Source organism: Schistocerca gregaria, chromosome X (assembly GCF_023897955.1).
Source record: "Schistocerca gregaria isolate iqSchGreg1 chromosome X, iqSchGreg1.2, whole genome shotgun sequence".
Classification (NCBI taxonomy): domain Eukaryota; kingdom Metazoa; phylum Arthropoda; class Insecta; order Orthoptera; family Acrididae; genus Schistocerca; species Schistocerca gregaria.
This window is the reverse complement of record NC_064931.1, coordinates 189,977,703-189,998,247: the sequence shown is the minus strand read 5'-3', so window position 1 is coordinate 189,998,247 and position 20,545 is coordinate 189,977,703. Positions and strand designations below refer to the sequence as shown.

The following is a 20,545-nucleotide window of genomic DNA, read 5'->3' as shown; positions in this document are numbered from 1 at the left end:
AAGTAAAGAATAAAAAAATGTTTTGACAAAAGTGATAAGTTTTGTGAAATGATTTATCTAAAAGTAAGAAATAGGAAATAGATAAATATTTGAAGGACGCCGCTTTCTGTACATGATTTTAAGCATAATTCAAAGGCATGTCAAATGTTTCTCTGCTCTATTTTATTTCTTTTAGACAAATCATTTCACAAAATATTTGACCAATTTCTTTCATTTTTCTTTATTTTCAAGTTTTATTCACAAAGCATGATCTTGTTGACACCTCATTTGCCTTCCTTGTGTCTTCTGTTCCTGAAATTCCTCATACGGATTTGAAGGAAGCCTTTTTGACATTTAAATATCACACCAAAGTATCCTTTTATACTCAAAGTGGCTAGGCATTGAAGAGATGAATTTTTTTGACACTTCATTTACATAGCTAGCAGCAGCAGCTGCTCATTAAATTTTGAATTTCACCTCAAATCAGCAGTTAAACTTTCCTTAATTATCCTGATTACTTTCAAGCAATTAATTATTTACTTGCAATACTAGACTACACACTGGCCATTTTGAAACACCATTTGCCCATTCCTCACTCTTTATTTAGCAATGAAAATTTGGATGAAAAATCACTGTGGAATTTATGTGGAGTCTTGCTTCAGTTCTACTCAAATATTTGTGCAAAACATTTCAAGTGTTAATCATACAACAAAATAAATCCTTTCTGTGTGCTGTCATTTCCCAAAATCACTGTGGAATTTATGTGGAGCCTTGCTTCAGTTCTACTCAAATATTTGAGCAAAACATTTCAAGTGTTAATCATACAACAAAATAAATCCTTTCTGTGTGCTGTCATCCCCCCCCCCCCCCCCCAAAAAAAAAATAAAATAAAAAAGCCCTCGTTTCGATATCTTGAACTGTTTATGAAGTATGATGATTTTTACAACCACTTGATTCCCAATGACCAATGACCAGGAAATGACTTGGATGTGTATTAACAACCAATATCTCAAGAAAGGAAACAGGTATCATTCCGCTCTCAACTTTAAATACAATTTTGATATGTTGGCTGCATTTCATATGAAATCATGTATGGTCTAAAATGAATTATGCGCAATGTCTATGCAATGCGATTTTATCTCTGCAAACTCATAAAAAAATTTGTGCAGTCATTTACTTAGTTTCATACAGCACAGTAACTATGACAAATAATGGAAATAAATTCAGTCCTTCATCAAGCGAAGATATCAATCCATAAAGTGTGGAAGAATCAACTTTTTCTTACCACATAGTTTGCTTAAAATCCGATGATAAGTATCTCATAACAGCCAGCACGTCCGTTGCAGTGCTTTGCCCAGAAGACTCGTACCCATCACTGTCACTGTCACGTGTCTGCAGCGGCAAGGTTCAAATATGTCTGAATCTAAACGTCGCAAGCTGCAGCAGAGGACAGGCAGTGCCAAGGATGTTACTCACCTAGGACACGTCCATAACTATAACTGAGGTAGTGTTTTGTCATTTGAAGGTGTTGAGCACTAACGGTCACTTCTGTCACTTACATAGGACGCGATCTTTAAGTACTGTTTTAGAACCCATGTTCACTTGAATTTTTTGCTTCAAAAGATCATTCCTGTCATATCCCTAAACACTGACCATTCCTCCTGGGACACCCTGTATAATTAACTGCTATGTATTACCAATACAATTCAGCAAAATGTAGTCTCAGTTTAGTGCACGTACAGTAGTACTTCATGCATGATCATCTTTACATATAGTGTTAGATAACTACAGTTATGTACTGTGTTAGCATAGGAAGCTATAGTAGCATCTGTAAAATTCTGTATGTTAGTTCAAACACACATGTAGCAGTGAAATGTTCAAAAAGCAGTTGCAGACTTATGAACACAAGAAAAATCTCAATTTTCATGGCTACAGATATTAACAAAAATCTTGAAAGATTTAGTACAATAAGGATTGGTAAGGAACACACTATTCTCAGTATTTTGTTATAACAGAAATAGTGTGTGTGTGTGTGTGTGTGTGTGTGTGTGTGTGTGTGTGTGTGTGTGTGTGTGGGTGGGTGTGTGTGTGTGTGTTGGGGCTTATGGGCGCTCAACATTGAGGTCATCAGCGCCCTGACACACATTAAAATGAATGGATGTGGACAGACTGAAGAAAACTAAAAAACACACTCAAAGAAAGCAGGAAAAGAAGGAAAATACTACATAAGAAAGTAAAACCGAAGGAAAGGGAAAACATAGCAACAAGAATGCCACAGAAAATTGTCATTGGCTGGCCACTTACATAAAATATGGGCGAGCTTGTCACACAGTGAGAAAATTAAAATCGTCTCCCTAAAATCTTTGTAAAAACATTTGACATGGCACAGAACTTTGAAACTTTAACCACATTCGTCAGAGTGTTGCCTAAAAGAGATGGCAGGTCCGCCGGCAAGTCAGTGGCGGCCCACTGGTCAGAAAATAAAACACAATCCAATAAAACGTGGTGCACAGTGACCTGAATGCCACAAGCACCACAAATTGGAGGGTCCTCCCGCCGGGGCAGGAAGCCATGCGTCATAGGGCTGTGGCTTATTCGAAGCTGAGTGAAGAGAACCTCGTCCCACCGACGGGGCTGAAAGGAAGTACACCACACACGCGTTGTGGGCTTGACTATATGGAGCTTATTGTCAGTCACTTCCAGCCACTCATCCTCCCACCGATGCATGACCCGTGAGCTCAATAGCGAGGTGAGTGCGTAAAGGGTGATAGCACACTGAGATACTTGTGGGGCGTGACACGCCTCCTTGGCTATAACAGAAATATGACTCATAACATATTCTATTTGATTTCAGTTTCATAAATGACTACCAGCAACACCATGTTCTGTAATGCCTGCATGGTGTAGTTAATTACTAGGAAAAGGAAGACCACGATTTGACATTCAGTCGTTACCTCACTATTAACCCTCTGGTGGGCATGCCACGGCATACGCACCACAACACTTTTGATTGCCCACTGGCTGGTGCTAGTTGTCAGTTTCCATGGAATCTAGTATGCAGTCTTCATCATAGGTGGAATGTGTGTAACCTTGTTTGAAACCAAACCTGGCCATTGTTCTGTTGCAACAGCACTGTTAACTTCAATTCTGCATCAGCGATGTGATTGCCACCACATGCTTAGTCATGTAAGTATTTGTTCTACATTATATACATATTCTTGTTTAGAATGTTATTTTTTTTGTTTTATGGGTACACAATATTTATTTCCAGGGAAAGTGATATTATAGGGGATCCAGAAGAGATCCTATGAATTCTAGCGGAAATTTCGGAAGATGAATTCTAGTGGAAATTTCGGAAGATGAGTTGACATGTGATGAATCTGAAATCGATTTTGATATGGAAGAGGAAATTATTGAAGCTGACAACCACAGTAGTGAATCCGAACAGTCACAGGAAGAAGATGACAGTGAAGAAACAGCAGCACATGATGTTACGAAAGGTAACTACGCACTTTATATTGGAGAAGATGGTGAAACTCTTTGCATTACTCAACCCCTAACTGCAGTGAAAACAAGTGCTAAAAACATTACCAGAACTTTACCGGGCCCAAAAGGGACTGCCAGAAACACATTTACACCTTTAGATGCATTTTATCTTTTTATCACTAAAACATGATAGAAGACATTGCAGTTCATACCAACAGATGGATCAGGGGAAAAATATAGTGATAAAAACCATTCTAGAGCTTGTGATTGGAAAGACACTTCAACAGAAGAAATTCATGCTCTTTTCGGTGCAATTTTTATGATTGGCATAAAGAAAGGACATTATGCCAACTGTGGTGAACTGTGAGCATCTGATGGTACTGTTATGGCTATCTTACGATCACTTTTCAGTTATAAATCTTTCCATTTTATTCTTAGAGCAATTAGGTTTGACAATATAGAAAGAAGAATTGAGTGAAGGTTTACAGATAAAATGGTACCTCTTCGTGAGTTTCACCAAGGATTTGTAAAGAACTATATTGCTCATTATAATGCCAGTTAATTTGTGACAACTGATGAAATGCTGCAGGTCTTTAGAGGCCGTTGTGGTTTTGTACAGTACATTCTAAATAAGCCTGTGAAGTATGGTATCAAAATATTGTCCCTCAGTGATGCAAAAACATTTTATATTATTAATTTTGAAGTGTATTGGGAAAAACAGTTCGCTGGGCCATATCTAAAATATATATCTAGTAAATATACAAACAGAACAGAAAAAAAACTGGCAACACCATGGAACAACAATGGAAGTGTGTATTTTGAACTGCTGTACATTAACAAATTTCTCTGAACAACCCTCAAAATAGTGTTTCAGAACTATCACCAGATATAATTCTTATAACATGCTTCTGTATTCTGAAATTATCATCCCAGTATGATGGATTTCCCAACAATTTGATGGTGTAACTTATCAGTGAAATGAAAACAGAACAAACTAGTTTCTTTGTTTTTAAATCACTTACAGCTGGAGTCACACATATAACAAATAGAGCTGAACTAAGGTTTTTCATTAACTCTAGGGCATGGGCTTTCTAATGAATGTAATCATATGTTTTGTTAAAATTCCTGCTGCTAGTTACTAGGATGGGGGGGGGGGGGCAGAGGGGGGGGAGGGGGGAGCGAATTAAAATAAATAAATAAATAAAACTTTTTAAAACAACCTGTCCTATAGCCCTTACATAAGAAGTTCACTCCTAGAATATAAGTATTTTTCTGTTCTTACTGTTCTTAACATACTGCAACTCCCACATACTTTCTTTGATTAATTTAGGTCTCTTTTTAATATGAAGTAAGCATTATCTTTGCTTATTGGATGGTCTTTGCATTGTAAACAAAAACACAGAATGTAAGCACATGCCTCAGACTGAAATTCACATTAAGAATATGAAGTGTTTGTGTGCCTTATAGATTTATTTAAAATGGGTGCACTGTTTTCACTCCAGCAGTTCGTGCATTGCCCTAAAAAAGCCTAAAAACCAAAGCAAGACAGAGTGCTGTCCACTGAAACATATGTAAACGCATGCATCTCTTTCAGCTTTTAGCTACTCAGATATGGGCGCAATAGCATGTTTTTGCCATCCACGCAACATACATAGTGGCACTAAATATTCAAATATTCCTGTCCAGTGCAAGAGCTGATGAAATACTGATAACAAAAACGTTAAATATGATTTAAAAAGTCAGCAATCTGAAGATAGATATGGTAGCTCAAAATCAGTTATGAGATTAAAGAAAGATCTTTTAAAAGTATTTGTAGAGTGGAAATCAATAATGGACTACATGTAAAAAATTATTTTTTAGGTAGACCTGAAAAATCAAGCTAAGTGGCACTTCCAACAACCCGAAGAGCAAACTAAGGACTACAATTATTTCTCGTAGTGCAGATAAGGCCCGAAAGATAGCAGGATTGTTATGTGCTGACCTACTGCTGAGGCTGAATACAGGTTCAATGCCACAAAGCTTTGTAATTATCTACAGCAGGTGACAAAGACTGAAAAATGTAAGAGGCTGGAAGATTGTCAGAGTGTCAAGTACCTAAGGATCTTGTAAAACTTATGGAGAATGCAACACCTAACAATCCATTTGTGGTTACTATGCTCCAGCCTCAAGACTATTTCATTTTAAAAAAGTAGCCGACACACACAATAACACAACAAGAATAAATATTTCCAATGTAGTTGAATTCAAGAGAACAAAATTGCACCTGGTGTTGTCAACATGAGAACAGTGTTTAACGAACTTGAAGACTGGAGCACCTGCAATATTTTCAAGGAAGGGGCTACCACTGACAAAATAAAGAATTTTATTTTAACATCACAACAATTTAAAAACAAATTGTCAGCTGAAGAGAAAAAGGATCTGCAACAAATGCTGCTGTCTTTTAAAGTATCTAACAGAACATTTTTCAAACAGTTAATCAATTAAAATTTCTTTGTCCTTTACAAAATTAAATGAAGGATCAAAAATAATTTAACCACAGTATAATCTCTGCAAAATATATCAATAAAATGATTATTATAAATAAAACTGATGAACACTTGTGATTTCTTTCATCAGTATTTATCTTGTTTTTGCTGATACCTGTACAGCATTAAGTACAATCTGTGTTTCTAAGAATAAAATATTTATTTTCAAAGGAAGGGAACTTCAAAAAAATCACAATAGTTGTATGACTCTTGCTGTAGCGATAAATAAAAAATACTGTTCTGGTTTTTTCATTAAAATAGCTTTGTCAATAAATAAATAAAAACTAAACAAATACTACGTAACTCGGAATCAGATTTTTTGGCACTTGGCCCATTATTGACTTTTACTCTACATTTGTCTTTGGTTGATTCTTCAACAATCCTTAATGGTCACATTGTTCGCAAGGTCCAGCATGGATAAAATAATATTCCTTTTTATTGAAAATTCAAGATCCATAAATTAAAAGTAGTAAAACCATAAGACAAAATGGAACTAGTGAGATTCCAACATACCATAATGTGTAGCCCTTGGAACTGTCAAATTATAGTTGTCCTTCTGTTGCTTTGTGACAGATAGTTGGTCCATTTCCAAAGATCCTGAAACAGAAGTACTCGGTAACCAAAATAAACATGAAACCAAGGCCATGTTGTGTATTCACTACTATTAACGAATGTATGTCACAGGCCACTAAATAATTAATCACACTGAAGTTAATATTGTCAGTTAAAATAAAAGATAAGATTTTCTTAACTTCTGGTTGCTTTGTAGACAGAAATTTCATAACAACTGACTCCTTAGCAAGTAACACATATTTCTCTACAAAATCAGTCTTGATGCATCTGTACATACAACACTGCAGTAATATACTTAAAACTGATGTAAGAGGAACAGCTTTTACCTGCATTAATTAAGAAACCATGGACAAACTATGAGGTGCAAAGAATAATCAAACAAACTGATTTCTTTTACTGAGTGTGAGGTAAAATGAAATAAAGAGATAGAAGTCTGACAATAAAATTCAGTTATAAACATGAAAGTTCCATGTTGCACAACACAGTTCAGATAATATTTTTCAAGTGAGACAAAAACTTATTTTTTTTTTTTTGGGGGGGGGGGGGAGGGAGGAAGGGGGTGAAGGAGCAGGAAGTTGGTAGGTGTAAGTGCAGAGATTCAGAACATAACTATTGTTATTTACTGAAATCTTTTTGTTTTTTACTTGGGATACAATATTTTAGAACTTGCAAATGAAAACCATACTCTTTTCTAATACTTCTGTAATTCCTTGATGATCTGCTTCCAGTTCATATTTAAATTTGAGAAGTTCCTGGTCCAGTTTTCTCAAGTATCTTTCCACCAAGTCATGCATCTGGGTAGCCATTGCCACTTTTTCATCTGAAACAATTATTTAAATAGAAAGAAATATTGATGATAAATACAAAGGACAAACTATAACTTCTATTTGCATACCTGCAAAGTCCAGTGTTCTTATATAGTCTTGGCATATCAGCTGATATTCACGGTCTTTCTCATGTGCTTTCATTCTCCGCGCTGCTGCAAAGAAGAGCTTCACCCGTTTTTCAAGACTTTCAAGGTTATCTGAAAGAAATAAAACCAGCTTTCAATATTATGGCAGGCATTAGGCATCCTTTACAGTTTCAAATATATCTAAAACAATGGATAATAGTTTCTGTTAATATTATCTTAATACAGGAAACTGATTGCCACTTACTAAGAGTCCATATAAATATCAGTATTTACTTGAATTTTTCCTACATTATTGCATATAATTAAATTGTTTATAATTTATTCAGCTTGCTAAGAATGATGGTAAATTATTTTATAGGCAGGCCCTCCACAATTCACAGCAGTAGTAGAAGGACAGCTATAACAAAGTCAGGTATTAGTAAGAATCAAATATATGTAGCTAAATCTTTTTTTAAAAAGCAATGAATCATTAATTTCCATTTCCAGAGATTTTCATTTGCAGCTTATGTTCTGACTACTGCCACTTTCAGTAAACAGTTATGTCAACAACGTTACATATCTAAAGATTACATAAAAAAGTGACTCATTTCAACAGCAATCAGTCACAGTTCAATTAACCAGTTTTGACAGGCTGTTCTAGGAGCAGTACATGTAACAGTGGTCATTTAGTCTTAATGAAGTGGCTAATCTATACATTCACTTTATGTTGAACATCATTTGCATGTAACAATGGCTAATTTTTGTCATTTTAGTGGATTCCCAAACTAATTTGAAGTGGGGAGGGGGGGGGGGGGGAGCATCTGTAGCATATTTTCTTTTAATCATCAATGGGCAACAACATATCAGCTGCTAAGTAGGGTGACTTCATTCTTCTGGCTGTTACTTCCTCAGGGGAGCTACAAGACTGTGCTCCCCTGCTTGAAATCCTTCACTCTCAGCTATAGTTCATCTGTATTGTTTCAAATATCATCATCAGGTCTTCTACTGATTAGACATGGTTAATATGGAATAATTTTTTCTGTGTACTCTTGTGATATCTGATATGACAGTCTAACTTCCAACATGCTAACTCCCACTTCTTGTTTTGAGTTTTGTAACATGTCATTTTTTGGTCTTGTGTTATAATTTAAATACCAAGCCTGTAGTATCATAGTTTATAGATACAGCCAGAGCCAGTTCCTCTAAGATTATTGTGGGTGCTGCGAGCAGTGCTTTGGAAGATTAGTTGACACAAATGCACTTTAAATAAATATAATGTACTCAACTCTTGCAAAAGAACTGCTACAGTGTTGACAACTTGTGGCAGCTGTGGCTACTATAAGCAGAGGCCCAAAATGGGCGCGCACCTAAGTACACTTGCGACACCAACTGGTGAAACACAAGTAATCTCAACTAGAAGCACTCTTGAATCATTAGCAGTGAGGACATAAGATTAGGCTCTTCAGAACATCACATTCACATTCACATTCGCCATACCACATCATAACATCTAGTAACAAACTTTGTTGAATTTTTCATTGCTTTCTGGACATTTCTGTAGTGCTTTTACCATTTGTGTGTGTGGATATTTCTGTTTCAGATCTGTGATTTCCATTTTCTTTCAGTTAAGTTGTTCTTGCTGCCACATATTGATTTAGCTTTAGTATTGTTTGCTTTGCTGTAGCTACCTTGAGCCCCCAGCCCCATGTATGCTTGCCCTGCACTTAGCTGTGCCACAACTGCCATTGGCACCAATACTCAATCTAACACAGCTTCTTTAGTTACAGGTGCTAAATAATGACCCAGTTTACTGAGATGATGAGGGCCTTCATTCAAATGCAGACAGCAGTCAGTGAGAATCACAATCAGATGCCACCACCTAGGCAGTGCCACAACTTAGGCAGCCATCGTTACTATCTCCATTTCACCTATCTGAGGAGGACAAAGAGGGCTGGATAGAGTACTTGGCCCAGTTTGAAGCTCATCTATCTGCACACCAAACACTACGTACTGTTAAAGAACCCCTTTTCTAATCAATGGCCAGAGTGTGAGTGTATACAACGTGCTGCAAATTGGTCCCCATTTTGTGACCAGATCTTATACAATATAAAGAATTAATTTATGCTTTGAATAGATACTATGATGAGAAAGTCCATATGGTGGTTGCATGGTTTAACTTTTTTCAAACTAAAGAAGCAAAATTATAGAAAGTGAGTGACAGACTTACATGGGCTTACTAGGTAGTTTAATATTAAATATGAGTATGGCAAATATATTTTGACCTCATGATATGTGACACTATTACTCAGAATGTGGGTGATAATAGAATAAGGAAAAACACTCTCAAGTATCCCAACCCTGCTTTGCAGCAAGTTTTGCAAATTATTGACTATCAAGACTATTGTGACAGTGTTGTAGATAGTTCTCAATCAAAATTTTCAGTGTGACATCTAGCGATAGCACTACACATCCATGTAAACATGTCACTTAAAAAGTCGAGCATACAACAGCCTATGTGGCTCAGCATAGTCAGGCACATAAACAGCCAGGTTAGCAAGGTACTGGCATGAAGTCTTGCCCGCACTGCTCCTCAGTGCATAAGCATCACACATGCCTGTCACAAAACAGAACTTGTTTTTCATGTAGCAAGAACAGACATGTTCAAGAAGTATGCTTCCAGAAAAAGAAGGCTCCCTCTCCTACTATATGCCCACAGAAATCAAACTTTGTTGTACATGTTGTGTATTCTTAACAAAACAGTGCTTCTAGTGTGGATCAGCTGTGCAATTCAAAAAACCAGTAACTTCTTCTTCGGTTCATCGCCATTTGAAGAAACTCTTTGTAGACCTTGTGATACCTGGTCAAACTATTCAGTTGCAATTATATGGGTGTCACAGTTTCTTTGATCAGTCACAATACTAATGATCTTCTTCGCAAGCCAAAGCTGCACAAATCACACACTATGCTTACAGCAAATGATTGACAAGACATTCCAGTGCTTAGTTCTTGCAGCTTTCCTGCTGTGTACCAAAATTTGCAAAAGACTGTATTCACAGAATAGTGCAAGTATAGTTGGCCTTGATTTGTTTGGGTGCTTGTGGTAGAAAATGTGTTGTCAGTTACTCCCTTTGATTCGAAGGACAGTGTTGCTCACTTGTGTGCTGGATTCAAAGACTTGTTTGCAGCCAAATCTTCTCATTTCGTTGTGCATGTGACCATAAAAGATAGTGCACAGCCACACTTCTTCAGGGTTCACACTGTGCCACATGAGCTCCATGAACAGGTTGCTCAGGAACTTTCACAGTAGCAGAACAGTGGTGTTACGACACCATCACAGCCAGTTAGTAGGTATCTCTATTAGTACTGATCAAGAATGCTTCAGGCAAACTGGGTATTTATGCAGACTTCAAGGCAACAGTGAACCCTCATACAGTGATCGATTCATTTCCTTTACCTCTACCCGATGAACTTATGGACCATTTGGGAGCTGATTGTTACTTCTGCACGACTGATTTATGTGATTCCTACCTCCAGATCCCTTTAGATGAACAATTACAGCAAGTGTTTGTCATTAATACACAAGAGGACTTTTCAAATTCCTTTGTTTGCCTTTTGGAAGTGCATCTGCTCCAGAAATTTTCCCATGCTATTTGGAAGAATTAACTGCATCTGTGCCTTCGTATACAAATTATTTAGATGATATAGTGGTATCAGGTGGCACAGCAGATGAGAACCTTAGTAATTTGTGCACCCTGTTCCAAGTCAGGCCTTAAATCCAACACAAACATACGTGTGTTCTTTAAAACAGAGACTGTGCAGTTGGGGCATGTAATTAATAATCAGTGTGTTCATCCAAAGCAGTCTCACTAGCAAGCCATTCGTGACATCAAACCTCCACGGTATGTTATTGAATTACCGTCAGTGCTACGGAAGCTGACATATTACATCCACTTCATTCAGAATGCAGCTCAAATTGTGGCACTGTTGCACCACCTTCACCACAAGAATGTACCTTTTGTGTGGTTGCTGGAATGTGATATTGCTTTTCGATGCCTCAAAGAAGCTTTTCGCAGTGATAGTTGCCTAGTTCATTTTGTTCCTTCCAAGCCTGTAGTCTTGGCCATGGATGCCTCTTTGTACAGCAGTGACGCTGTACTCTCACAAAGTATTGGTTCTGCTGACAGACCAATGGCCTTTACCTCCAAATTGCTAAACAGAGCTCAGAGCAACTATTTTCAAATGGAGAAAGAGGCTCCTACTATTATCTATGGATACACTAAATTTCATCAGTATTTGTACCGAAGGAAGTTCTACTTGGTCACCAACCACAAGACTTTGCACACACTTTTCAACACGGCCCCCAATTGCATTGCACAGGAATTGCAACACTTATCATTCTACCAATACGAGATGATGTACAGTCCCACATCCAAGCATGTCAAAGCACGCATACTTTCATGTCTTCCCTTGGGACCAGATGCAGGCTTTGATGCAGCAGAAACATCTTGTTGCCACACTGACGCAAGTGACTCTGACACACTGAATCAGTTTCCATTAGATCACCTGACGATTGCCCATGCCACAGTACTGGATACAGACTTGCAGATTCTGTTGCACTATGTCTTCACTGGTTGACCTCGGACCATGAAACATACTGTTAGCCCAGTAGTTCAAAAATACTTTGCACATCGGCACGACTTGTCTGTGCTACAAGGTGTCACATTTCTGTGCACTGAATCTGAACAATCATGTGTTGTGATTTCAAATGTTCTCCAGAGACATGCTCTTAGTTTGCATCATCCGGGTCACTGGGCATAGTCTGCACCAAACTATTACCTCATTTTCATTGCACATGGTTTGGCATGGACTCACAAATAGAGTAGATTATGGCTCAGTGCCATGCTCACACAAAATACCAGGCAGCCCCCCTCAACAGTCCTTTAATTAGCTGAAGCCTGACACACCTTGGCAATGCCTTCATTTGGATTTTGCTGGATGCTACTGTAACACTCGTTAGCCAATTGTCATCAGTGCATATAGCAAGTTTCTTTTTGTGGTTCCCATGTGCTATACAATTACACAGTGCACACATCAAGCTCTGTAATCCACAGTTTTGCCTTCAGAGTTTACCAGAGTGGCTTGTGACTAATAATGGACCTCAATTTGTGACGCACTTTTTACACAGAGGATGGATAAACTACACACCCACCACACATGGGACTAAGCTTTGCTGCTATTCTTGTCATCCTACTGCTCCCAGCATCACAACAGCACATGACTGGTGGTGTTGCTTCAAGGACAGCACCACCACACCTTGCTCCAGTTGCTGCACCCACACCGGCAGCTGTCACCTGTCACTGGGAATGTGGCAACATCATAAAGTTGCTTAGCAATTGCACATTTTTGATACAGGGTCCAGGAAGATTGCAGCAATGGCACCCTGAGTCAATTTTGCAGCTGTAAATTGCATGATCCTGTCGCCAAGAAGTAGCAGACACCCACAGTTGTTGGTCCCCTCCACTCTGCAGCTAGCCAGGGGACCGTCACACCTCTTCAAGACACATTTGCAGTTTGATCAGCAGAAGACCTTGTACCATCACTCAGTCTCGTTTCCCAGCTAGTGTCCTGGGTAGGTCTTAAGGCAAATTCCATGATTCAGACACGAGGTTGACTCCAGCCACAGCTTCAGCTCCTGTCTCCTCACCACTTCCTGCAGCCATAATCCCCCCTCCCCTCCCCTGCCTGCCAATGGTGAAGCGGTTCATGAAGGGGGGTGGGGGTGTAGTACTGTAGCTTATTGGTACTGCCGGAGCTGGTGCCTCAAAGATTCTTGCAGGTGCAGGGAGCAGCACATCAAACATCACCACCAATGAACTATCTCCAACTTGCCAACCAATGAAGACTACCAGGACAGTGTTATAAGTGACAGAAACCTGGGCACCAGTCAGCTAGTTCAATATTGCTTCTAGCCAAGATTATCTGTGTGCCACTAGTTGGTTTCAAATGTTAACCGAGTTCTTGATTGCTAGCTCTACCATCAAACATTCAGTGTACTTAGATGCATGCCCATGTCGGGCCTCTGTTTATAGCTGGCCACAGCTGCCCCAAATTGTCAACAGTGAGGCAGTTCTTTTGCACAAGCCGAGTAAATTATATTTATTTAAAGTGCACTTGTGTCAACTAATCCTTTGGTTGCCTTTTATGATCCCTTAGGCTACCCATTGTGAAACTATTTGTGACACTTTTGGGACTAAACAACAGTGGAAGCCTCCATGTATACATGGCTTACCTTGCAGTGAATCTCTGGGCTTACAGAGAGACCCATCAGGCTTTGTATGTGAAATCACCAACCAGGAAAAATACCTGTGGTTTAGGCAAGCAGTTTGGACATGAAGATAAGAAATACTTCTTACTTTTGGCACATCTATTTGAATTAGCAAACTGGCACTCAAGATCATGGAATATGTGAAATACAGGAAGGATATTCGCAACTGCAAATATGGACAACCATCAGCTGTAGAGTGGAATGACGACAATGAAAATTTGTGCTAGCCCAGGACTCAAACCCGAATTTCCTGCTTATCGCGAGCAGTCACCTTACCATTTGGCTATCCGTGCACTACTCATGGCCAGACCTAAACTTCCATATGTCGTCAATCACACATCTCCGACCTGTGCTCATACATCTGATATGTACATTGCCGTACAGGTGAGACATTTTACTTGGAAATCACTAGCTTCGTGTCGGCAGATAAATACATATTGCAGTGCCTGTGTTATTCTCAATTATGAAGCATCATAATGGAATTGCATCTTAATTCGTAAAAACACAGGAACTGCAATATTGTATCATATTATGGAATACATGCTAGGTACTGATGAATACTGATGATGTAAACGGGATTTTCACATCACATGGTGGCAAGACTAGTCATCATACATCCATGGCAGCAATTCAACGAACCCTCGACATCCACAGAAACATACTGTGACACGGTGCAGACTAAACTGTGACAGGACACCACAGAAATATGATATACATGGTAAGCCACTATGGAGCAACTTAGAGTGCCTTCAAAGGTCCATGAAGACAGTGGTCTATGATATAATGGTTCTGACTGTGCATTTTGTGCATACTCAAATACTAGCAAATCAAGATAGCACATCAAACCCATTTGGATGACATTAGGAGGTTTAGGAAGTAAATGTCATTTACAATGTGATTTCATGACTCTGAAGAAAATTCCAGGAGAGAGATTAATCAGCAATATGGTCAAGGTCAACTACATGCTACAGCAGAGACCCAGGAGAGTTTTGTTGCTTAATTACCCAAATATATCTCTCAGGCCAACACATGACCTGCCCATCTAGAGATGTTGCGTATCTTGCACACTGTGAGCGAGCTCAGGAACAGTTGGGTAGTGTCCTGTACACAAAAAGAGTTGAGGTTTACCTATACACATGATTCCTATCATCTGTCCTTTTGGTTCACACTGGAACTCTTTACAACACTATCAATGTTGTGGAAAAGAACCAATATGGCAACAGCACTGTTGAAACCTCTGCGGTGGTATCATGTTGAGAGCATGTACACCAGCACATGTTACCTAGGAGTACTGTGACAGCTGTTGTATAGGAATAACATTACACAACAGTAAATGGGGGACTCTTCTGTGTTACATGTGGACGGCTGAGGTGGGGGAGGGGGCGGGGGAGGAGCTGTGGGGTAAGCTAGTACCTGCAACATGAAAAAGTGGTCATAGCCAGACTTGTGTCCAACTGAACATGCACAGAACACTAGGTTGAAGGAATGCAACCCTAACATTGCCTCCATGATTTTTGGTGAGCTCAAAGGGGCACTTTATCATCAATGGCAGACATTACTGCAAACCAATCTGGACACCTGTTCCACAATATGGGGCACAATTATATATCCTGAACTGCTATGCAAGGATATCACACTCTGCACTAATGCCACAAATTTTGTGCCTGCTTTATGTTGTTCTGTGGATCTCATAGATCCCTTACTCATGGACATAAGTGTATCTTTAGTCCAAAAGGGAACCATCTGTTGTGTTAATTAGAAAATCAAATAAAGGCAATTTATGTATACCTGTATGATTCTGTTCAACAAATGTCAAATTTTATAGTACCTTTGAACTTGTTACACTGGTATCTAGTATTGTGGTAATAAAATATTTGTATTCCTGACTTATTTTTTTTTGTTTAATATCTGCCTTTGCATTCACAATCCCAAAGTAACAGTAGCCGTGGTTGTGGGATCAATGACAGAAAATGGGTTTGCACAAAAAGTGATTAATAATTTTCCTGTATTCTGGCACATAACTGTGAGAATAGCTAGAAAGTAGGAACTTAACAGAATATGTAAGTAGAATAAAACTGATTCCCTCTTCAGGCTACACTGTTATAAATGAAACATAAATATATCATACATGTTGAAAATCTGTAGTGGAGGTGGTAGTAGCAGCAGTACTGCAAAGCAGGGACACTTTGTGCTTACTGGGGTAACTTTGCTCCAACTTGGAAACAAGATCCAATCCTGTCTAGAATATACTCTTAATAAACATTTCAAAACCTGTGAACCCGTGCCTATGGCCCTCTTAGTCTCGTGGACGAATAGCGCGAGCTGGGTTTCACACGACCGTCATTTTCAAAACCCATGCTGATTCCTACAGAGTAGATTTCTAGTCTCCAGAAAAGACATGATGCTCGAACATAATACGTGTTCCAAAATTCTACAACTGATCAACGTTAGAGATATAGGTCTATAGTTCTGCACATCTGTTCGACATTCCTTCTTGAAAATGGTGATGAACTGTGCCCTTTTCCAATCCTTTGGAACGCTACGCTCTTCTAGAGACCTACGGTACACCACTGCAAGAAGGGGGGCAAGTTCCTTCGCGTACTCTGTGTAAAATCGAACTGGTATCCCATCAGGTCCAGCGGCCTTTCCTCTTTTGAGCGATTTTAATTGTTTCTCTATCCTTCTGTCGTCTATTTTGATATCTACCATTTTGTCATCTGTGCGACAATCTAGAGAGGGAACTACAGTGCAGTCTTCCTCTGTGAAACAGCTTTGCAAAAAGACATTTAGTATTTCGGCCTTTAGTCTGTCATCTTCTGTTTCGTACCATTTTGGTCACATAGTGTCTGGACATTTTGTTTTGATCCACCTACCGCTTTGACATAAGACCAAAATTTCTTAGGATTTTCTGCCCAGTCAGTACATAGAACTTTACTTTCGAATTCATTGAACGCCTCTCGCATAGCCCTCCTCACACTACATTTCGCTTCGCGTGATTTTTGTTTGTCTGCAAGGCTTTGGCTATGTTTATGTTTGCTGTGAAGTTCCCTTTGCTTCTGCAGCAGTTTTCTAACTCAGTTGTTGTATCACGGTGGCTCTTTTCCACCTCTTACAATCTTGCTTGGCACATACTCACCTAACACATATTGTACGATGGTTTTGAACTTTGTCCACTGATCCTCAACACTATCTGTACTTGAGACAAAGCTTTTGTGTTGAGCTGTCAGGTACATCTGTAATCTGCTTTTTGTCACTTTTGCTAAACAGAAAAATCTTTTTTAATATATCTATTTAAGGCTGAAATCATCGATGCAGTAACCGCTTTATGATCGCTGATTCCCTGTTCTGCATTAACTATTTCAAATAGTTTGGGTCTGTTTGTCACCAGAAGGTCTAATATGTTATCGCCACGAGTCGGTTCTCTGTTTAACTGCTCAAGGTAGTTTTCAGATAAAGCACTTAAAAATATTTCATTGGATTCTTTGTCCGTGCCACCCGTTATGAACGTTTGAGTCTCCCAGTCTATATCCAGCAAATTAAAATCTCCACCCAGAACTATAACATGGTGGGGAAATCTACTTGAAACATTTTCCAAATTATCCTTCAGGTGCTCAGCCACAACAGCTGCTGAGCCCGGGGGCCTATCGAGACATCCAATTACCATGTCTCGGCCTGCTCTAACCGTGACCTTCCCCCCATATCATTTCACATTTCGGATCTCCATCAATTTCCTTCGATACTATTGCACTTCTTATCGCTATCAACTCACCTCCCCATTCACTGTCCAGCCTGTCTCTGTGGTATACATTCCAATCTGTGTTTAGGATTTAATTACTGTTTACGTCTGGTTTCAGCCAACTTTCTGTCTCTAGTACTATATGGGTGTGGTGACCGTTTATTAATGAGAGCAGTTCTGGGACCTTTCTATAGACGCTCCTGCAGTTTACTATTAGCACATTAATATTGTTATTCCCTGTTGCATTTGGCTACTCCTACCTTGCCGCGTCACAGGAGGCGTCTTGTCGGGCCTAGGGAGGGAATTCTCTAACCTAAAAAACCCCCATGTGCACTCCACACGTACTCTGCTACCCCACTTCCGGCATGTTGTGCACACATGACCTATTCAGGGGGACCCCAAATTTCTCCACCTGATAGCGGAGGTCAAGAAATGTGCACCCCAGATCTCCGCAGAATCGTCTGAGCCTCTGGTTTAATCCTTCCACTCCGCTCCAGACCAGAGGACCGCGATCGGTTCTGGGAACGATACTAAAAATCGTTAGCTCTGATTCCACCCCGCAAGCGAGGCTTTCCGCCTTCACCAATTCCGCCAACCGCCTGTACGAACTGAGGATGACCTCTGAACCCAGATGGCAGGAGTCATTGGTGCCGACAGGAGCAACAATTTGCAGTCGGGTGCACCCAGTGCTCTCAATCACTGCCGGTAGGGCCTCCTCCACATCTCGGATGAGACCCCCCTGGCATGCAGACAGAGTGAACACTGGCCTTCTTCCCCGAACTTTCTGCTATTTACCTAAGGGGCTCCATCACCCGCCTAACGTTGGAGCTCCCAATAACTAATAAACCCCTCCCCCCGTGGTGGTGGTGGTTAGTGTTTAACGCCCCGTCAACAACGAGGTCATTAGAGACAGAGCACAAGCTCGGGTGAGGTAAGGATGGGGAAGGAAATCGGCCGTGCCCTGTCAAAGGAACCATCCCGACACCCTCCCCCCGTGTGCCTGCTCGGACCTTGCTGAAGGAGCAGCCACATGTTCACTCACAGGCAGAGCGGACAGCCTCCACATTTACCCTCCGCCTTGTGCGCCGCGTATACCGCTGAACTGTAAGCCTAACTACAAGGATAAGCACAGTCTGGTGACCAATATCATGGCAAATATGCTGCAGTATGGACTAATTTCTTTTCCTCTGGTATATTCCTGACTCATTTTCCTTTTGATCAGAGATAAATGAAGTCACATAAGGTATTTTAACACCTTTGAACAAACTAAATTATAAGTGAGACTAACAAGAGATTGGTGCAATTTGACAGGTGGAAACCTGCCCTAGACTGTATTACATAGGACAAATTCACCGAAAGAAACATAGTGTCACAATTTTAACAACCGAGACAGACTGCAAGGATTTTTTAAAAAATTGTGAAAGTTACTCATTTTTATTGCATGCTGAACTACTTATACTTGCAGTTTGTACAGGCCTTCCTGCCTAGCATGTGAATCAGCAAGTGAGCAGAAGCAATCATGACAAGAGAAAACATTTTCACATTATGTGGGAAAACCACACGTGAATTTAAGCACTGAAATCATATCAGAAGTATTATTTATTACAATGTTTTTGGATTACTTCAATCTAACAGTGAAACTTTTGCAGCATTAACTCTCCCAAATGTATGTAGCGAGAATAAAACTCGTGGCAGGTTTTGATATCACATGACATTCATTTCCCATCATTTTAATAGGTAATTTCACTTGTTGAAATGGAACAGTACACACAAGTACATCATGTTATAAAAGTTCGTCTAGTACAGCTCATTATATATATATATATATATATATATATATATATATATATATATATATATATATATAATTATGTACTTTTTACTCATGATGAAACTGTTTGTCATTTATTCTTTACTGTCAAACATGCATACTTTAACAAAATAATTAATGCATTTATTGGAACTTCATAGTTATTACAAGTTTTATCTTGACTAAATTTGTATGGAGTGAGAAATGGCGCTGGCTGTTCTTCTGCATATTGTGCCGCATATCAGGCATACAAGTTCAAGTTTGCAAAACGGGGATATGGAAACTGATAATACAGAAATCACTTAAGTTTAAATAATCTAGTTCACATGAAAAATCTGAAATGGCAATGATCTATTGAAAAATACATTGCCAAGCAAGTTCCTAATAACATTGTCACGAGAATCCAAAAAATTTTGCAACTGGTAAGTAGTACTTTCGAATGAAATAATTAAAATGACGTTTTCGTTTTTTTCCATATTTTTCTACATTATTCCAGTAAACAATATTTTTTTGTTAAGGTCTTACTTTGCATCGAAGTTCCTTTGTGCAGATATAAAGGTGTCAAAATAGTATCTCATTGATGCTTATCACCTATTGTTATTCAATATGAAAATGTCATAACAATCAGCTGTTGCATTCTTTTTTCCCCGTGAAAGGGAGAATCTGACTGTTTAGCAGTCACTGGAATAACCACAAGCTTCACCTTCATGTCAGTTACGAAATTTTCAACCGTATCACCTACAACGGCAACTCTTCTATACGTCAACTTAAAATAAACTTCATAATTTTACTACATCCTCTTTGTACGATTTCTTCAATCTGCTTAACCATCACTAGGAAACCCAGAAATAACCAGTGTGCATTTTGCTTGTGAATCTTTGTATAATTCTTTCTTCCGCTCGTACAATTCACCTTCTGATCCTACAAAACAGAACTGGCTTTTTACACGGATTTAATTATGCAGCTTTTCCCATTTTTAACAAAAAATTTACAGGCTTTTCCTTGTCACTGAAAGTTATTTGTAGTATGGTACATCATTTCTTTGCACTTGGAAAGTAATCCTGGGGTGTATGCTTATTGGCATGACCATTAATCGCTCGAGAAGGAGGAGCGTCTAACGTCCCGTCAACAACAAGTTCTTTAGAGATGGAGCATGAGCTCAGATTAGGGAAGGATGGAGAAGTAAAGTGGCTGTGACCTTCCAAATGAACTATCCCAA

General features: G+C 39.2%; 1 protein-coding gene across 1 annotated transcript in view; it reads right to left on the bottom strand.

Annotated features, from left to right (window-relative positions):
- The window catches only part of LOC126298381 (inhibitor of growth protein 3-like), a 133,244-nt gene that overhangs the window by 10,280 nt on the left and 102,419 nt on the right, over window positions 1-20,545 (bottom strand). The window contains exons 2-4 of the mRNA XM_049989689.1: window positions 7,459-7,587; window positions 7,249-7,383; window positions 6,504-6,587 (exon numbers count right to left, since the gene is read on the bottom strand). Of these exons, the coding sequence (XP_049845646.1) occupies window positions 6,504-6,587; window positions 7,249-7,383; window positions 7,459-7,587 (348 nt within the window). The remainder of the gene's footprint in view (window positions 1-6,503; window positions 6,588-7,248; window positions 7,384-7,458; window positions 7,588-20,545) is intronic.